Source organism: Zingiber officinale, chromosome 11B (genome assembly GCF_018446385.1).
Source record: "Zingiber officinale cultivar Zhangliang chromosome 11B, Zo_v1.1, whole genome shotgun sequence".
NCBI lineage: Eukaryota > Viridiplantae > Streptophyta > Magnoliopsida > Zingiberales > Zingiberaceae > Zingiber > Zingiber officinale.
In genome coordinates this window covers 84438078-84457033 of record NC_056007.1, presented here as the reverse complement: position 1 = coordinate 84457033, position 18956 = coordinate 84438078, and the positions used below count along the sequence as shown (strand labels likewise).

Below are 18956 nucleotides of genomic sequence, written 5' to 3'. Positions count from 1 at the left end.
TTTGATGAAATGCCCGGGAGAAGTTGAGGGACTCGTTATAAAGAGGCGGAGCGGGGAGGGCAGGTAGGAGGTGGAGGAAGCGTTGCGCGTTGGGGACCGCCGGGCGTGAGGCATCATGAGACCGGCGTGGGCTGTTCCATCTCATTATTAATAGCGGGGTACAACCCAGAGCCACCGGATACAGCATTTGCCTCGCATTTAAACCGGCCACTGTTGATTGATAGCCGTCCAACTCTATCTTTACCTTATCGTGCAATTTGATGCTGTGTGATTCTCACAGAAAATTTAAAAAAAAAAAAAAAAAAAAATGCTGTGAGACTATTTTTTTTCCTCTAACTCCAAGGGATTGAATTAACTGAACTAGTTAGTGATGAGTTACTGGACGTTGTCTTTTTTGCTTGTTTTTATTTGTCTCGTGGAATTTGGCGGGGGATACCTTTACAGTTTAGGGTTTCAGATAAGGATGAGGATGTGCTTCTAGATGAAGCAACTTGATTGTCTGTGATAGATGATTTTTCGGTTAATTGTCCTAAATTTTCCATGCAAAATTTTGAACTTAATCATCAGTCCTATATTAAAGAATATTTATTTTAACTCTCTAATATATAATAATTCACTATTTATACATAATCTTATATAATTATATCTGATTAAATTACATAAATACTTTATTTTAAATATTTTATACCTAATAAAGTAGATTATGTACCTACATATATATACTCTATATTCATAAATATAGATCATGTTAAACGATCTATTATAGATAGTAGTCAATTTGATAGAAAATATATTAGATTTTAATTTAAATGATACTAAATTTAAGAGGAATTATATCTTATTATGAATTTTTTGATGTATCTAAAAAATATGTGCACATAAATGATGTTGAATTTATGAGGAATTATACCTCATTATGAATTTTTTTGTACCTATAATTTATCATGTACCTAAAAATTGTGTACATATGTAGTATTCTATATTTGAGTTTAAATTGTACTAAATTTAGAAGAAATTTTACCTCATTTTGAACGAAGATACTTTCTTTTAGATTTTTTTTATATTTATATTTTATAAAAATAATTAATTATGTGTATTTGTGTAGATTAAGGAGTTGAAATTATGTGTGTTTGTGTAGATTAAGGAGTTGAAACAAATATTCTTTGACATAGAAATAGGCAGCAAAACTGACACTTTACATGGGAATTTTATGATAATTTGCCCATGATTTTTTTCTAGTACATTCATCAAATTAAAATTACGAATCATATTTGTTTGCGTAATTTTTTTTTTTAGGATAAAATTCATATAACAACCTTGGATAATTGAGATAAAACATTATTTCATAATGGCACCACCAATCAGTCCAGTTAGATCCTCAAGCAAGTTTGATTCTCAAAGTGTTGGTTGTGGAGGACCCGAGGAGCTGCTAACCTGATCTAACCTTCAAAAATCTCTTAAAAATCAAGCTAGAATTTTATCTGACATTGTTGAAAGAATAATGGTAACAACATTTTCCAATAGAATTACAGATTCAATTTCTTCCATACATTTTAAATACATAACCACAAGTGATTCCCAGCCCCATAAACCATAGGATACATTGGAATTCCTCATACAGCTTCCATTCCATATCAATGAAAAGAATATGCTCTACATCACACAACTAGGCTTATTCTACTCCAAACAATAATTGAGCAAGGTAATGTCCCATACAATACGAGGGGGTCTACAATCAAGGTCCTTCCAGAACCGCCAATTTTTCCAAGGGCGGGCACTAGTGTCACCGCCATGTCGGCAAAGTTGCAATAACATATGTAGAATCAACATAGCAATCAATCAGCCACCTTCTCCTCGTGCTTTTATGATAGATTTTCCTGCCACATTTTATGATAGATTTTCCATTTTTTACAATAGACAGGAATTCAATTTCTTGCAGCCTTCAAATCCTTAACCATGCGAATGAGATCCTGAACAACCTCAGAGATTGCCGGTCGGAATTCTGGGGCTTGCTGAGGAACAGAATATCATGTTATAACAGTATACATATAAATATTATTCCTTTTTTCTCTTAGAAATTCCAAAAACAAGTCAATGACTGCAACAATATTTGGATTCCAAAACTTACATATATGTATGGTAAGAGTACTTGCACCATTGCTTGAATTAACATGAACTTAGTCTATCTTGAATCAATTATATGCTCGGGATTCAACATATCTATTTGTATTCTAGATTAATGTATGATATTAGAGGCTATGTGGTATGTTAAAGTGAGACAAGCCATGGTATGTCCAAGAAGATAAACACTCCAAATTAGTTTGGATGCAAGTATGCTCAGTAATCAATCAAATATCAAGGTTTAAAACGTCGAAACTCCAAGAGTTAAATTCTCATTGCTAGGAGAATGAAAAGCCACTTATAACCAACAACCAGACACCACATTGATTTGTTGAGGCATTTAGGTGAGAACTGAATGAAGTGGGTCAATGGCACAAGAAGTTTGAAAAATACCTGAATGCAGCTGCTTATAATGTCAGCAAAGCAGGACAGCGATTTCTCAGAATACCTTCCAGCTAAAGAAGGATCCACCATCCTTTTTAAATCATTAATATCATATAGCTGAGAACTAGCCCATCTTACAAGATGTTGTTCAGCACGAGGACGTGTACTGTGATAAACAGGAATATTACATGTCTGTCTGAAATGGATTGATCAGAAGTCATCACAGAGCAGACATCTATGCATTTTACCTGTCATATGGCTTGTGACCAGTGAGAAGCTCTAGCATGATAACTCCAAAACTGTACACATCACTCCTGTCCGTATATTCTCCACCATCATTGACCTCTGGGGCTTCATAACTGTACGATGTACGCATTCGACCAGACAACTGGAAGAAGACAACACACCAACACTTATACACTATTTGATGCGTCTAAGTTTTACTTTCATTTCACAGAAAAAATGCCTCTATAACTATAAAAAAGGATTAGGCTTTAGTTGTTAATAATCTGTTAATATTCTCAGTACATGTGAAGCTAATATAATTTCCAAGTTGATTATTCAGGAAAACCTTTCAAAGTTGCTTCCTTATTCAGACAGGATCAAAATTTGCTCTGCAGCACCTACTCTTGTCCAGTCTAGAGTCACCTTAGCTAAATATTGAAACTAAGAGATAAAAGACTGCTCAATTGGCAAATGTGGATTAGTCCTTCATGGCACATATATTGAACCTTATAAATGAGCTATGGGTTGGCATATGCATCCTTCTTCACAAGGCTCACAATCTAAATGCTGCGTTTTTAAGTAGGCAAAAAGTGTTAGTGATGTAGTTTCCTTTTAGCATATATCGAAGCCAAATGCTTGCCATAAAACAATTTTCCTCCATGGCTAATCAGAATATAAACTAGAATTATCTGAAATTACCTGAATCACTGAGTTGGATGACATTAGTGAAGACAAACCACATTCTGTAACACGTACAACAAGCTTATCATTAATGAGAATATTTGCCGGTTCAAAATTTTGATGCACAAGTGGTGGTTGGCAACCACGGTGAAGGTACCTGAAACACAACATGTGCAATTCTCAGTCCGTGAATTTAGGATTCTTGTGTGGCATATTTAAGGATTGATAAAACTTTCCACTTACTCTAATGCCCTTGCAACTCCAAGGGCTACCTCAATTCGAGCCCCCCATGATAGTTTACCATTGAGATCATCTCCAACATGAATTACATAATCTAAGGTCTTCTTGCTGAAGTGCTTGTAGACAAGTAGACGTTGATCAAACTCTGCACAATACCCAACTAGCTCAGCAATGTTAGCATGCCTTAGGTCAGAGATGGACAGAACCAGCTCTAAAAAGTCATCAACTGGGATTCTTGAGTTCCAGTTGTCAAGCTTTAGGACTTCTAATAGCTGTAACCAAGAATAATATATTTAATCAGGATAACGAAAATGTCTCCTAATATAGAACAATCATATGGTGGAGTTTTTAAAAATTGGCAAAGCATGCTAATCAAGGAACAGTCAACAGTGTGCATCCAAAATACTGTAAATCAAAAAGTTCAAAGACACACATATGACACAATCTAATCATCTGAAAACTGTGAGCACTCAAAATAAATAATATTTCAGAAATGATTTGTTAAACTAAGAAGCTTTAGTCTCTTCTATATTCTAAGCATTAGACTTGAGAAGATTTAGATATATTGTTTAAAGTTTTTTCATTTATATCAATAGTACATAAGTGTGTAGAACATCATGCCATCATCTGACCAAGTAGTAAATTGCATAGTTATTTTGTGTCAGCTAATTTGTAAATTTGCACCATCTGACAACCCTTATAGCCAAAAAAAGTCAAGGTTCTGTTTTACAGTCTTTCGTACCTTTCCATCAGAAAGCTCTGCAAGGTATACCTTGCCCAACATACCATCTCTGACCAGATTTTCTTCATTAAAATAATTTGTGTATTGTTGAAGCTCAGCAACAGAAAAAGATGTAGCAGATGTTGCAGGAATGTTTATTTGAGAAGTGCTAACATGTCTACCAGGAGCAATTGGCTTCGCAACAAGTTTTTCAACATGACGCAGTTGTGGTGGTGGTGGTGGTGTCAGCAAGGGTGGAGGTGGGGGCGGGAGAATAATTAGATCGGTCTCTCTCATATCAATTTTGTGCTTATTCTCCTTCTCTTCATCATTGTGATCCCCTTTAGCAACTGAAAAAAGAAAACATCCCAGAGCAAGCATTTCAAAATTTAAATCCATAAAACCAGAATTTCTACAGAAACAGTAGCACAAAACTCTTACATTGGCCAACTATATTGTTTGTCTTTGCAGAATGCTCTTCATTTATAGGCTCATTGAACCTTCTTCCTGTGATTCCTGCTTGGCTCTTCACCAATTTATCATGGTTTGACTTCCGCACTTGATGTTTTGATATACAAAATATGATGAGCAGGATAATGACAACAGTTATGATGACAGATACAACAACATATGCAACGACTTTCAAAGTTGACATTTTTCCATTGTTCCCACTGCCAGAATTTTCTTGACTGGATGCTTCATTTGAAGAGTTTGTCTGCTTGGTATCAGGAATTCGGGATCCTGAATGATGAGGTGGTGATGCGGACTGAGGTGGAGCAGACTGAGGCGAAGCAGACTGAGGTGGAGCCACTGATGGTGCAATAGAGGTGTTGAAGGGGTTCCCGTCTTTTCTGGAATAGCCTTACAATTAGATGATTCATTGTAAAAAAATACATGCGCATGGCTGCAAAAATATCTAGTGTTCAACTCCTTAGGCAGTTCAAAAACTAAAAACAAAATTTACTTGTAATCTGGTACATTAGAATTTTAATTGCTTAATGCTCGAAACCAATACTGCATTTACCGTATGATATCAAATAATGTAATGATCCTTACTTGAAATTTGGAATATCTAATAGCTTCTCAGGGATTGGTCCTGAAAATAGATTGTTTTCTATGTTCCTGTCATGCCAAATTGAGAAACACAATCAGTAATAAAGCAGAACAAGAGAGGATACTGCATCATAAATAGAAAGCGGTTAGGAGTAACTGTTATCCTCTTTTTGTTTTTTCAACTAAAACAACCTTTATTAGTTATGTATTTTTTTTTCATATCCAACTCTCACTTATATTGGACCTTTCTTTCTTTCTTTTTTTTAAAAAACTTTCATAAAAATTCATCTTCTTCTAAATTATAAAGCTAGTTTTTTTATTCACAAAACCATCATTTCTGCTTATTTAAAATAATTCCTCTCTTTTTCTATTTGAAAATTGCCAACCCTGACTTAGTAGAGTTAAAATCTACCGATATTGCCAAGAATCTTGTTGGTCATGTTTTGATGTCTACAATCAAGTGGCTGCTTTTCTTGGTTGAAAACAATGAGTGTTGTCTCACAAGATTGATTTCCTAGTCATAGCCAATGAAAATGCCAATCTCTTCATGGTAGATGTAGATGTTCTTTTTCAATCTCACATAAAGGAATGAGAGAATGATTGACATTGAAAAGGCAGAGAGTTGCATGAAAGGCAAAGGCCAAGGCAAGAATTTGAAGTTGGAACTAATATTGGAGACATTGGAGATCATCATAAGACTTTCTCCATCAGCTTGAAATGAGGAGGGATGATTCTAGGGGCTGTAGTATGAGGTGTGTATGGAGGCCACAGAGAAGGTAGCATCAATTGGAGAGGTGAGCTTATAAGGAGAAATACATAACCAAGAAATTAATAAAAAGGAAAGGATAAGGTGTAGAGGAGGAAGGTGGTACAAACAGAAAGAGAGCAGGAGGTCAAGGAAGAAAGTATTGTCGAGAAGGGGGCCTGTGCCATCACATGAAATTTGCCCACCTCCTATGGAAAATAAAATAAGAAGGAACTAATCCTAGTAGAGGACAGCATCTAGCATGAAGTTGAGAGGCAAAATATTGTAAATTCATTAAAGGAGAAGTATTAGAAGACATGTAGAATACTCAGACATAACACCCAATAACTAATAGTTGGAACAGCCACAGCAAGAAGATGACCATGATGATGACACTAACTAAATATCTCATATGATTAAACTTAGACTCATCTAACTAATTTTTAGCATAGCCCTAGGAGTAGAAATTGAAAAACTAGAAGAAAGAAAATACTTTTTTTAAAATATATATATATCAGAGATTCAAGTGGAATTACAAATCCTTGAGAGGAAGATCTTCCAACACATTTAGTAAGCCGGAGAGCTGATTACTCTGCATGTGACTACAAAAAAGTAATCATCAAATTTTGTATCACTCTCAAAAGGGTTAAGAGAAATAATCTTATGCATTCAAATGGGACTCACAATGTAGTCAAAGATGATAAGTTTCCCATTGAGGCCGGTAATGGACCACTGAAATTATTGAAAGAAAGATCCCTGCTTGAAAATTTACATGTTACTCATTAATAGCAAAGGATAAACAGAAAACATAAATATCTAGTGAACTACAAAACCCAACCCACAAGTTTATTAGACCGGTGAGAGAGCTAAAGGCATCTGGCAGATCACCACTCAATTTATTGTTATTAATCGACCTGAACAGCACAAAACCAGTGACATTGAGACTAACAAACCAAACACATGATCAATTGTGTAAAACGAAACAACACATTACATGTCTGTCAGAAGGGTTAACTTTGATAAGGAATCTGGAATGCTGCCTGTGAATTGATTAGCTGAAAGAAAACTGTCCCAGGGCAAATCATGCAGATCATCACAGACTAAGAGCAATCTATGGAAACAAGAAAGTTAGACGCATATTATCAGTTAAAACATACAATGCGCGCAGGGTGAGAGGAAGATTTCCTGGTATGCCTCCACCAATGTTGTTGTTACTCAGATCTCTACAACCAAAAGTAGCAAGCAAACAAAAGTCAATATACAGATTCTAGATGATGGCTTGAGCTTTGAGAAAAACTGAATGAATTGGAGAATGAGACTGTAGTTTCTCATGCTAACAGAAAAATGAAATTCAACCAACTACGACTGACATTGTAATTATTGAAGAAAAATTGCCTAGAGCATCGCCCAGTTGTCCTCCAAGATTTGCAGCATTTATAACTCTATCAAAATAAGACCATTAAGATAAGAACGTAAGATTCTTCAATTGGATAAGTTAGGAGACAATTACCGTACATTGCAGTTATGTTTGAGATAACACATTGAACACCTTGCCAATTCTCTGTGCAGGGGTCTCCTCCATTCGGAACCCATCCAGGAAGAGGTGGTGAACCCAGTGCAACATAGAAGCCATTTATAGCAGCAACTAAGAAAAAAATTGTAGCAATAGTAACTGTAGATCAAGAAATTGGACATACATGGAGCATTGCATTTGCAAAGTACGTGCATAAAATTTAGGTGCTCTACCTACCACAAGTATAAACAAACGTTCTAATACATATAATTTAACTATGTACGTGATGCATCAAGCACAATTGCACACAACAAAGAACAGGGACAAATAGAGCCTATAGTCATTTTAAAAAACAAAGACAATTTTGAGAAGGAAAAGAAAACATAGCATACCATCCCGTTCATCAGTGAATGAGTAGCAATGTGACAAAACAAAAATCACCACCAGACAAACCCACAAGATGACCTTTGAATTCATGTCATTCACTTGGGCAAATATCACCATGAAACATCAAGCGTCCAATTCTGATGAGATAAACAAAGCAACAAGCACTAGAATTAGAACAGGTTGATAGGGGTTAAAAAAAAAGGTTGAAGCTTTGTTACTGCATTCAAGATGCTTAACTTTCTGTTTCAAACTTAAATAGAGCAACCGAAGAGGAAAAAATTTAAAACAACAAAGCTACACCATTCGTCACCAGAGGAATGTTCTTTGCATTGTTAACAACTCGCATATACAATACTTTTTTTCCACTTGTAGTAACTTAAAAAATAAAATAAAAGGAACCTAACTCTTCCTCTCCTAATCGATCTCCACGCTACTCGTTACTAAAAGAGGAAGAGTATTATAAAAAAAAAATCCAGAATATATTAAAACTGCAAAAGAGAAAAGAAAAACTTTGACTAACAAATGGAAACCGAAACCTTACTTGCACAGCGAAAGAAACAATGCAAAGAAAAACAATCATCAACTCTCTCTGCTGCCCTAACAAGCCGCCAGACCTAAAATCCACAGCAAGAACCACAACACCGCCGCAAATCAAACAAAAACCCCAGCTTTCTCTCATAAAATCACCATATTGGAAACCAAAACAAAATGGTCGATTCGAAAAGCCTAGCAAAAAGATTCGACTCGACCATCACCTCCATAATGCAGCTCCACGATAACCAACAAAAGCAGGACATAAAAGCAAACAGATCGGGCGGCTCCAACCTCAGCGCGAGGACCTGGCCGAGGGCTGCCGTCTCCAACAAGCCTTAGCTGCTAAGTCTCCACTAAGTCTTCAGATTTCGACGATAAACATTAAAAAGCAAGGAGTTAAAAAGCCAAAAGGAAGAGAGAGAGAAAGCAAGGAGGCAGTAGAATGGGAAGGCGAACACAGGACGGCACAGGGTGCTGCTTTTCCTTGCGATCCCACCCCCACTCCCACGCCACTGCGCTCTCATTTTAAAATCGACAAAGAAGTAATTAATTCATCGAATCTAATTCCACTTCATTTATCCACCACTATAAAAATCAAATCAATTCTCTCCCTCTCTCAGACACACGTTTCGATGGAATGCCAAATTGCAAATCGTTGTTGAGATGATTGCTTTTGTATTCCATCTGAGATATTCGTGGACTCCAAACTGGCCAGCTCGTAAAATCGCGTTGCTTTCATGGAATATCAATCGAAATAAACACTAAAAAAATAATAATAATAATAATAACTAAATTAATATTTTATCGACCAAGCGGACAATTGTGCAAACCAATCGAGTAAATAATATAAAAATATTAGGCGAATTTAAATTTTATTTGAAGTTTTAAAATGTAAATAATTTTAACTCGAGTTGAATTTAAAATAAAATTCAAGTTTAAGTTTAATTCAAATTGTTTGGATTTTAATTGGAGCAGATTCGAATTATAAATTAAAATAACTTAAATTTAAATTCGTTGAAATTATTTGAATTTTAATTTAGATATGTTTAAATTAAAATTATATGAAAATAATTAGAATTCGATTACACTTAGAATATAATTTCAAATATGAGTCATTTTAGTCTTCTTGAAAAATTTGGCATAATATGGATCTTTCTGATATAATTTATTGGCTTATGAAAAATTCTATAGAACTAAATCAATCATAAAAATCTACTTCACCCAATTTGATTTCTTGGTCTGAAGTCCATGTAAATTAAGACTATAAATGAATTAAGCGTTCATGAATAAATATAGTATTAGGTTCGGTAAAAATTTATTTATATTTGTTTAATATACATAAAATTAATCAAACAAATAATTTTGAATAGTTTGTTAAGCTAAATAAACAAGGTTGAACACATATGTATTTAGCTCGTTAACATTCGTGAACAACATTCATGAATAATGTTCCTGAATCATATTTATTGGTGGCAAAAAAAAGGTGAATACGCTCGCCCCCAGCGCCCTAACTAATCCGTCCCATGGCCAACAACAATATTCACAAATCATATTTATGAACAATGTCCACGAATCATATTTATAAATAAATTTTTTTTTAATATGTTAAATAAATAATAAAATAAAATAAATAAATAGATTTAAATTAATAAGTTCAATAACTAATTAAACAACTAAAAAATACAAACAATTAAACAAGCTTGAATTGAAAGTTTGATAACACTAAACGAATCAAGTCAAATCAAACTCAAACCAAACTTGAATTGAGAGCTCAATAACATCTAAACGAACTAAACTTAAGTCAAGTTTCAAATAAGCTCAAGCTCATAAAAAATAAACCAGAACTTAAACAATCATTTTAAAAACTTAATTTATTTTAAGCTCGACTCGATTCGACTCGACTCAATTATCTTATCAAATAAATTTAAACACTCTAAAACTCAATTCTGCTCAGCGCAGTTCAGTTTAGCTCCTAATGTAAACTGATCGTGATGCCAGGCAACTGGCTTCAACCCTATACCTTTAATGAATTGCCGTCTGCTGAAATTCTTCTGTTTCTGTTCTAATTAAATAATAGTATATCAACTGCTGGATAGGATAAATCCTCAAATCCCATTAGAAAAATATTGGCTACGAATGTTAGACTACAAATTTTGTCTTTTGCATTCGGTGTGAATGACAATCGATAGCAGTGATATCTTCTCCTCTGTAGACAGCAGTGAGCCAGCAACTAACTCGAGCCAAGAAGCGGTTCCGCCGCCGATGGACCTCTGATAAGGCGAAGCGGTCGCGGGCGGCGGCTTCGACGTCGGGGACGAAGGCGAAGAGGCCATCGGAGCAGTCGTGGGCGGGGAGCTCGAGGGAGAAGCAAGTGATGTCGTTGCCGTAGCCATGGATCACGCACATCACTGCACTCGGTCTCCCTGCCGCCGGCTGCCACGAGCTGGTGAATAGTTTGAGGCCGCGATGGGGAGGTGAAAAAAGGAACTGGTGGCGTGGATGCCGCCGGCGGTTTAGTAAGTCAGCCTCGTCGGCTGGAACGTCGCCCTAAAAATGGCAGTCGATTGCGTTGACCGCGTGCAGCGGCAGGGGCGTGTAATTAAAAGTGAAGAAAATTGAGTCAATTAAACTAAACAGAATGCAATTCTCTATCTGGTGAACTATTCCACCGATGAATAACATTTTTCACAATTGCTATCGACAGATTTGAGTTGCTGCTCAGCAAAATGGGAATCAGATTGGGATTAACTCCGCTCCAAATTCTCAGAGAGACCGGAGAAGGTTTAATTAATCAAAGAATGATTGTAAGCGGTAAATCGAAAGGAGGCTGCGATCGATCTGACGAAACGAGCATGACTACTCCGACGACATCTTCGAGAGCGGGCTTGGCGTGGGACGGAAGAACCACGTCCTCAGCCCCGGCAAAGGAGTTGGCGGGCGCGTCTGAGGAGGATGGAGTGCCCGCAGGATTAGCTCCCGGTTGGCCGACTGGTTTCCGTCTGATGCAAGAGAACAGGCGGCCCGCCTCCGCCTGCCGGGAGTTGTTTGCGGCCGTCGAGGAGACCTGGACGACGGAGGACCCCCTCTTCCTCTTACCCTCGGCGACTGCTCCACCAGTGCGCCGCCCGCGCTGGGCGGTGTGCGGCTTTCCTCGCCGGAGTGAATGAGCTCCATGTTTGCTGCTGTAGTTGCTGTTGCTGCTTGTTTGTCTTCACTCTTGATGAAGGAAATGGCGGTTAATCCTTTATATGTACATGGAGCTGCGCGTCCATTGTTCATAAACGAAGGTGAAAAAGTCGTCCTTCAACGCCGTCCCCGCACATTTTGACCTTTGAAAAGGCCTCGTTGAAAAGTTGACCAAAGGATAGACAGGAGGTGATGCCACGTAAGTTGACATGGTCGGCAATTTGCATTATAAAAGGTCAAAAGGACTTTGGCCTAAAAAAGTCAAATCAAACACTTCGTGACGTAGCAAACTTTCTTTTAGGTAACACCAAACGTAACAGAAGGAAACATCGTTGTTCTAATTTAGAAAAATCGATCGGCCAATCTCTTGCTATCGCGAATAAAAACAGCAAATGTGTTGTGATGACACACGCATTCTGATATCATTACCAAAGGTAGGCGAAGGATTCACGCAAAGCCCCTGAAAAGTTGATTAGTTGAAGCATTTACAAGTCGCCTTAATGAATGAAGAAAGAAAGGACTATACTTCCTAAATGCTTCATCAATCAAGCCTCACTGTTCATTTTCATCATTTGTAAATCTTGGAAGTTGAACAATGGAGTTAACTCGGGTCACCCCTTCCAGGCCTGACCAGTTCCCATCCTCTTTAAAACATTCTGAACCTTGTTCGTCCAGAGCAGCTGCTATCCTGGTGTTTCTGACTGTGAAATTCCGGTCTAATGTGGGTTCAGAATCTTGTGCTTCGTCTGTTTCAACTTTGGAATCTTCATTGCCAGGATAAATGAACGATGTAGAGCTGTTATCCAAAGATTCAGACACAGAGACATCCTTCTTGTCGTCCAAGTAGAGGCAAACCACTGCACAGTCATCCATTTTTGAAGTTGGATACTTGAGCTTCCATTCTCGAGCAGCAGCTTCAACAAGGACCTTTGCAGCCAATGATCGAGAAGGAGAAGATGAGACAATTTCAATGACATCTTCATTGCCGAGTACATCCCAGACCTGCAGCAACAATTATATAACTCTATTGATTAAGATGCACACTGACTCAACTCAACGTGTGAAAGTTTAGCCATAACGTGACTGATGCATGTGCTGAGCTATAAAGTCCAGTTGAGCAAAGAGGTTATACCATGCACACAGTTCTTTATCTTCAACAATAAAGAGTAGGTCAGCTAAAAGTTAAGCAAACAGGCAAAAGATACACTGCAACATGTTGTAGGTGTCATGGCTTTAGCTGTCACAGCTGACAGCTGAACTCACGAATGGGATGTACAACCTTGTGACCACCATTCTCTTTTTCAATTGGGATAATCATTGGTAGAGACTCTCAGTATCACAGCAACGTGTATAAGATCAATAACTTTTGCAAATGCCTTAATCACCCAAACTATGAGCCTTCTCCATTAGTATGATGAAACAAACTTAAGCAGGAATGTAAACCTTGAAAGTCTAATTATTGATAGCTGGAATATAAATGCTTGAAGCCCCTTAGAAAACAACAGGTGAGTGAAGTGTATATCGAGTGTCTGCACTACAATGTTATTTCAGTTTCAATAAAAATGCAACAGTTTGTGAATTCTAAATTAGATCACTTACGCCATCAGAAGCAAGAACAACAAAGTGATCCTTCTCGGTGAGTGACCAGTGGAATAACTCTGGAACCGAGATCACTCCGTAATCCTTCAAACAGAAGTCTCCGAAAGCCCTAGCCATTGCTAGACCAGGAGCGTTATCGAAAGGCAGCCATACCCTCGGCACTTCCGGTTCATCCTGCAGTGCAAAAACTCTTCCTTGACATTTCTTGATTCGCTCAGCTTCTCCTGCAGGAAACGCAGTTACTTTATACAGTCGGCATTAATTCATCAAAAAACGAAGGGCATGTTAAGGATCAATCTAACACATACTTGGAAGGTCGGGTTTGAGATCAACCGTCAGCTGCACGGCACGCAACGAGCCAGAGATGTCATCTCTGCAACCCAGGACAGCTCGGGAATCCCCAATATTTGCGATGAAAAGGTTCGAATGCTGTACTTGTGCGAAGACACAATTCCCAGTGAGGGGCCATGAGACAATGGTAAAAAATCGACAAGCATAGGAAGAGGCAAACCAGCTTGAGCAAGATTACGGCAGTGCTACCGCTGCAAAAACAATCGAGGGAGGAGTGAGAATGGAGCTCCTTGTCCATGGCCTTGTACGACCGCACGAAGGCTTCCTTCCAGGCCGAGAGCAACGGCTCCTCCACGCAGAAGGAAGGATCTTGCACCGGCAGGTCGCTTCTCCTCCCTATGCCGCAACACGGCAGGCTCACACCTTTGCGGCGGTTGCCACCGCCAGGGAGAAAGGAGAGGAGCTTGAGGGGGAGAACATCCCTCACCTTTCGAGCAACGAGGTGGCCGTAAGGGCCGTGGCCGTCGAACACACCGCATAGCACGCCCCCGTTGCCGCCGAAGTCCTGCGTCGAAAACGCATACAAACAAGGAACCCGAACCCATCAAACGACCATCTAAGAGATCGATTAGCGACGGACATAAAATTAAAAAAAAAAATCAAAAATCAAACTTTTGCGTCTTACTTCCCACAGAATCATGGCGTCCTGGTTTATCCCCTTGCGGCCCTGCTGCGTGTAGATGGAAGCGGTGCAGCTTCTACCCTCGTTCGAGAAGATCCGTCCTGGAAGGGCATGCAGCCGATCCTCCCGAATCGACGCGCCTCTCTGATTAGCTTCTCTTCGCTCTTCGTCATTCCTCCTCGCCTGACGCCTCCCGCTCCTGCCAGTGCTACCGGAACGAGTGAGAGCTCCGGGTGGGGTGGCCGCGGCAGTGGCAGCGGCAGCGGTGGGGATGTTTCCCATCCGGATCGCAATGCCGCATCCACCGCGCGAAGCCCGGAACGAGGAAGAGAGATCGGATTGGAGGCAGGAAGGTGAGCGGATAGCCGAATCCTCTCCCTCTCCCAGATGTCAATGAATACAGGGCAAACGAAAGTAGTGGGAAAGGGTAGACCACGGGAAAGTGGGGCCCACTGGGTATCTTTTCTTTTCGGAGATCGAGACTACTTACTTTTTTTTTAATAATAATAATAATAATAATTAATTAATCGGGTGACGTTGAGGTGATAAGTTCGGACTATAGAAATTTTTATTGACTATTAAAATAAATTAAAAAATAATAAACGGTTAAAAATCTAGTATCCTTTAATTATAAATTTAAAAAAAAATCTTTACAAATACTACTTACTTATTTGACTATTGATTAGACACGTATTCAATTTACTTAATGGATAGATGAGAAAGATTACGCCAGCGACTTATACATAGCTGCGATCCGATAATTTATACTTAAAATATCATCAACTTTCTATAAACTAATCAAACGCTCATAAATTTGCTCCTTTTTTTGATTTTTTTTTATTTGTAAAAAGTAGTGTGTAAAATAAGTAATCCAATTGCAACCTCGCACATGCACCTGAACTTTAAATAACTTAATAACCTCTCTTGCCGTTGCTTGTCTTTTTTTTCCTTTTCTTTTATCATATTGCATTAAGAAATCATTTATTGAAATTTATGGGGAATTTAAATTCGTGAAAGTATTTTCCATTGTTATTAAAATAATATATCAAATATCAGTCGTTCAATCCTCGCTTTAGTCTGAAAAATTAATACAGCCTGGTATCATTTTGCATGTTGAGAAATCATTTATTTTACTTTTCTAATTATTCATCAGTAAATTAAGAATCTATGAGTTAAAGTTAATATTGAAATCAAGATATGTTCTTAAAAAAAATAGATTATTTTAACCTATACAAAATATAAATATTAGAAATAAATAGAACTTTTCCATGCACGTATCTCAACTTTTCTCCTTGGACTATTCAAACTGTCTCGAACCATTATATGTACGTACGTAGATCTCTTGCCCGATCTCTGGGCTTAGATTAATGTTTGCTAAGTCTACACTCCAAAAATAGTATAATAGCTGACTGAGTCATAACATGTAAATGTCAAAAAGATTTCCTTGAAAAGTTAATTTTGAGGGTTCGTGGAGGTTAAGTCGGTTATTTTTCAGTTTTTCCGTGCATCAAATTAATAATGCACGAAGACCTGTAGGTCATATTCCAAGCCTATATGTCGACATGCATGGAGAAAATATAATTGTAATAAGCAATAACTAGAACGCACCTTTCATATATATTTAAATAATTGGGTTCTAGAATCTAATATTCGATCTCAGTTTATTTGATTCAACATGATCTTCTCTGTCGTAAAGACATAAATAGGTTTTCATTAATAAATAAGCATTTTTTTCATATTTTATCAACTTTTAATATATTTTATTTATTATTATTTTATTGGGCCGGATGGGCTCGATGTCGGGCTTCCAGTTTGTACTTGGAATGAACATGGATGAGACTGGGCCAGTGCACACCGCAATTGACACGTAGATCACTGTTTGACTAACGTAGAGTCAAAGTCTTTTGGTCAACGATGTTTCTGAGATTGAATATTAATAAATTCTGATGAGTTGAATTAGTCATTTTCAAACTACCAGATCTCTCACGGACACTCGTGTCGTCGAATGCTTTCCATATCCATCAATACATCTATTTATATATTGCGCAGCTAACATTCTATTCAGTCCCAAGCCTATCAATTAATCCATTAATTAATTCCTCTGTTTTAATTTCAATGGCCGCCTCTTCTATGCACCGCCTCGTCGTCCCCCACCGTGCCGGCGCCTCTAGGATCCTCGCCAGGAAAATAGCTCCGGAATTCTCCAAGCAATGCGCCGCCGGCGTCGACGTGTTCCTGAGCCACCGGGGCGCGGACACTAAGAGCTCCGTGGCGGGGCTGCTGTACGACCGACTGGTGCAGATGAACGTCCGGCCGTTCCTCGACAACCGCTCGATGGCGCCAGGAGAAAAGCTGTACGAGTCCATCGACGCCGGGATCCGGCAGTGCAGGGTCGGAGTGGCCATCTTCTCCCAGCGCTATTGCGACTCCGTCTTCTGCCTCCACGAGCTGGCGATGATGGTGGAGTCCAACAAGAAGCTCATCCCCGTCTTCTGCGACGTCAAGCCGTCGGAGCTGGTGGTGCGCGGCGACGCCACTGTGCATTCGCCGGAGGATCTCCGGAGGTACAACCGGGCGATCCAGGAAGCTAAGCACATCGTCGGCTTGAACTTCGACACAAAGAACGGGTGAGTTTTAATTTACTTAATTACTCGAACTTAATTTTTAATTTTGTGTTGATTTAATTAATTGAACAGGAATTGGTCGGAGTTGTTGTCGAGGACGGCCAACATCGTGCTCAAGTGCCTGGAGAAGGAGACCCGATCGATAAGTGAAGTTTGCATGCACAAATAGACACTGGTTCGAGTTCGAGCTAATTGGGAAAGGGGAAATCAACAAATAAAGATTTTTTGATATAAAATTTAACAATTTTTTGGGTAAATAATTAATTAAAGGAGGGCAAGCATGCCATGATCGACACATCTAATTAGACTTAATATATATATGTAATAAAATTATTCAATGTTATTCTGTTTTTTATCTAAACAGCCCGACTAATTAAAGTGAAGATATTAGCGTTCATCGTGTTACGCTCTCACATAAAACTAGTGTTTTGCATGACATTGACATGATCAAACACCGAAAGCACACAGTTTAATTTTGTGTTTAATTAGATTAACTTGTTTCATGAACGAGTTAGATTGTTAATTACCGATCCCAAGGCAACCAAGTAAATTCTATTTGAGAGTTAAAAACTGTGCCAGACCGAGCTGGCAACCAGGCCAAGTTATAACAGTAAGAACGAATATAATTTTTTTCTGCCCCTAATTTTTTGAAAATGTTTAACAGCACCTCCTTTTTTTTTAGAGAGATTTCATCCTGTTTACATGATACATCGTATACAAATCAATATGCATTCACATCCACAACATTCAAATTTAAATTCAAACACATTTACATTCACGATACATTCAAATGTATCGTGTAAACACACTCAAATCCAAATACATTCACACTCAAAAATCAATACACGATATATTCACATTCATGATACATGATACATCAATGCACATTCACAATACATGATACATCAATTCACCAACCATACATTCAAATCCAATCACAAACCACACTATCAAATTCATGATATATTCACATTCATGATATATAAAATCTAAAGTGATATATGATTAAAAAGTAATATAATTCAAATTGATTATTGCATCCCAACTCAAATCTAAAAAGCTAATACATCATCACACCTTATCATCCAAACCTGCAGTAACTAATAAGTTATTTAAAAAGCAAAGACATGATTAAAACTACACTACATTTGGTATTTTGAAGCAATCCTTCTTATATGTGAATCTAAAATTAAACTATTTATCAGAAAATATAGAATTTGATCAACACAAGTTTAACATGCTTTAAAAGAATACATACCTTAATGATAGAATACAAACTCAAATCTAATTCTTTAAGTGCTAACATTTTATTTACATTGTTCTTAAAACGATGTAATACAATTAATATTAGAGAAATCTAATACAATTAGAGTTGCATATATATAATATTAAAATTAACAAAATTATTTTTCATGTTTTATTAGTGATAAATAAAAAAATTAAGTTCAAGGTCAACACACCTCAGAAGAACTACGCCTCAAGAGTGTTCGGGTCTTGAGTCTCCTGTGAGTTAAAATATACGATATGAGTCCATCGATTTATGAATTTTGACATTTACCGCTCTACTAATGTCTTGACCTAATCTACCATCGCTTGCTCACTATTGACCCGAGATTGTTTTGATGGCGTAACTTGATTTCGCAAATCTTGATTTTCTTGTCTTAATGATTGCACTCTAGTATATGAAAAACTCAGGCGACCCCTGAGCTTAGGAGCCATCACATGATAATTTAAGACTTTTGCTTAGGAGCCAAGGCTGTAGAGGGATTTTTTTTTTTTTCCTTCCACTGATAACATTATAATATATTTCATCTAATACATTGTATGATAGAGTCTGTAACTCCCCTCCCTCTATAGCAGGTTGAGACACCTAAGTAACTCGATTAGTGATTTCATACTATGTAAAAAAATATATATAATTAACATCTAATATATAATTAATAAAGCTAGTAATTGTTATATGTGAGCGG

The 18956-nt window shown here is 37.7% G+C and overlaps 3 protein-coding genes across 6 annotated transcripts; 1 reads left to right on the top strand and 2 right to left on the bottom strand.

Moving 5' to 3' along the window:
• Positions 1-1499: 1499 nt before the first annotated feature.
• On the bottom strand, positions 1500-9127 carry LOC122034206 (protein STRUBBELIG-RECEPTOR FAMILY 3-like). 4 transcript variants are annotated; one of them, XM_042593349.1, is made up of 17 exons: positions 8826-9127; positions 8076-8207; positions 7686-7815; positions 7541-7612; positions 7328-7393; positions 7165-7236; positions 7013-7084; positions 6855-6926; positions 6707-6772; positions 5429-5494; positions 4814-5223; positions 4394-4722; positions 3655-3923; positions 3430-3568; positions 2754-2893; positions 2515-2671; positions 1500-2012 (listed from the first exon to the last, which is right to left on the bottom strand). In XM_042593349.1, exons 2-17 carry the CDS (start codon positions 8185-8187, stop codon positions 1926-1928), a joined length of 2259 nt encoding a protein of 752 aa, XP_042449283.1. In that variant the 5' UTR covers positions 8188-8207; positions 8826-9127; the 3' UTR covers positions 1500-1925. The 4 variants fall into 4 exon arrangements, with proteins under 4 accessions (XP_042449283.1, XP_042449284.1, XP_042449285.1 ...); XM_042593350.1 differs by having other exon boundaries at positions 8896-9127; XM_042593351.1 differs by lacking the exon at positions 8826-9127 and adding an exon at positions 8612-8780.
• A 3109-nt stretch (positions 9128-12236) lies between these two features.
• Positions 12237-14771, bottom strand: LOC122034663 (probable protein phosphatase 2C 64). Its single transcript, XM_042593983.1, has 5 exons — positions 14366-14771; positions 13901-14245; positions 13698-13818; positions 13390-13613; positions 12237-12792 (listed from the first exon to the last, which is right to left on the bottom strand). The coding sequence occupies exons 1-5, from the start codon at positions 14642-14644 to the stop codon at positions 12343-12345; spliced, it is 1419 nt and encodes a 472-aa protein (XP_042449917.1). The 5' UTR covers positions 14645-14771; the 3' UTR covers positions 12237-12342.
• Positions 14772-16477: 1706 nt separating this feature from the next.
• On the top strand, positions 16478-17155 carry LOC122034115 (TIR-only protein-like). The gene is made up of 2 exons (XM_042593242.1): positions 16478-16989; positions 17059-17155. The coding sequence occupies exons 1-2, from the start codon at positions 16478-16480 to the stop codon at positions 17153-17155; spliced, it is 609 nt and encodes a 202-aa protein (XP_042449176.1).
• The last annotated feature ends 1801 nt before the right edge of the window (positions 17156-18956 follow it).

Bases quoted from the DNA above. Each gene is read 5' to 3' on its own strand.
- LOC122034206 (XM_042593349.1), bottom strand. From the start codon at position 8,187: ATGGTGATATTTGCCCAAGTGAATGACATGAATTCAAAGGTCATCTTG. The intron at 3,924-4,393 runs GTACGAAAGACT...TCTTGGTTACAG, and splicing joins CAGAGCTTTCTGATGGAAAG to CTATTAGAAGTCCTAAAGCT. The intron at 2,672-2,753 runs GTAAAATGCATA...TGTTTATCACAG, and splicing joins GGTCACAAGCCATATGACAG to TACACGTCCTCGTGCTGAAC.
- LOC122034115 (XM_042593242.1), top strand. From the start codon at position 16,478: ATGGCCGCCTCTTCTATGCACCGCCTCGTCGTCCCCCACCGTGCCGGC. The intron at 16,990-17,058 runs GTGAGTTTTAAT...TTAATTGAACAG, and splicing joins AACTTCGACACAAAGAACGG to GAATTGGTCGGAGTTGTTGT.
- LOC122034663 (XM_042593983.1), bottom strand. From the start codon at position 14,644: ATGGGAAACATCCCCACCGCTGCCGCTGCCACTGCCGCGGCCACCCCA. The intron at 14,246-14,365 runs GTAAGACGCAAA...TTTTCGACGCAG, and splicing joins ACGCCATGATTCTGTGGGAA to GACTTCGGCGGCAACGGGGG. The intron at 12,793-13,389 runs GTAAGTGATCTA...TTGTTGCTGCAG, and splicing joins TTGTTCTTGCTTCTGATGGC to GTCTGGGATGTACTCGGCAA.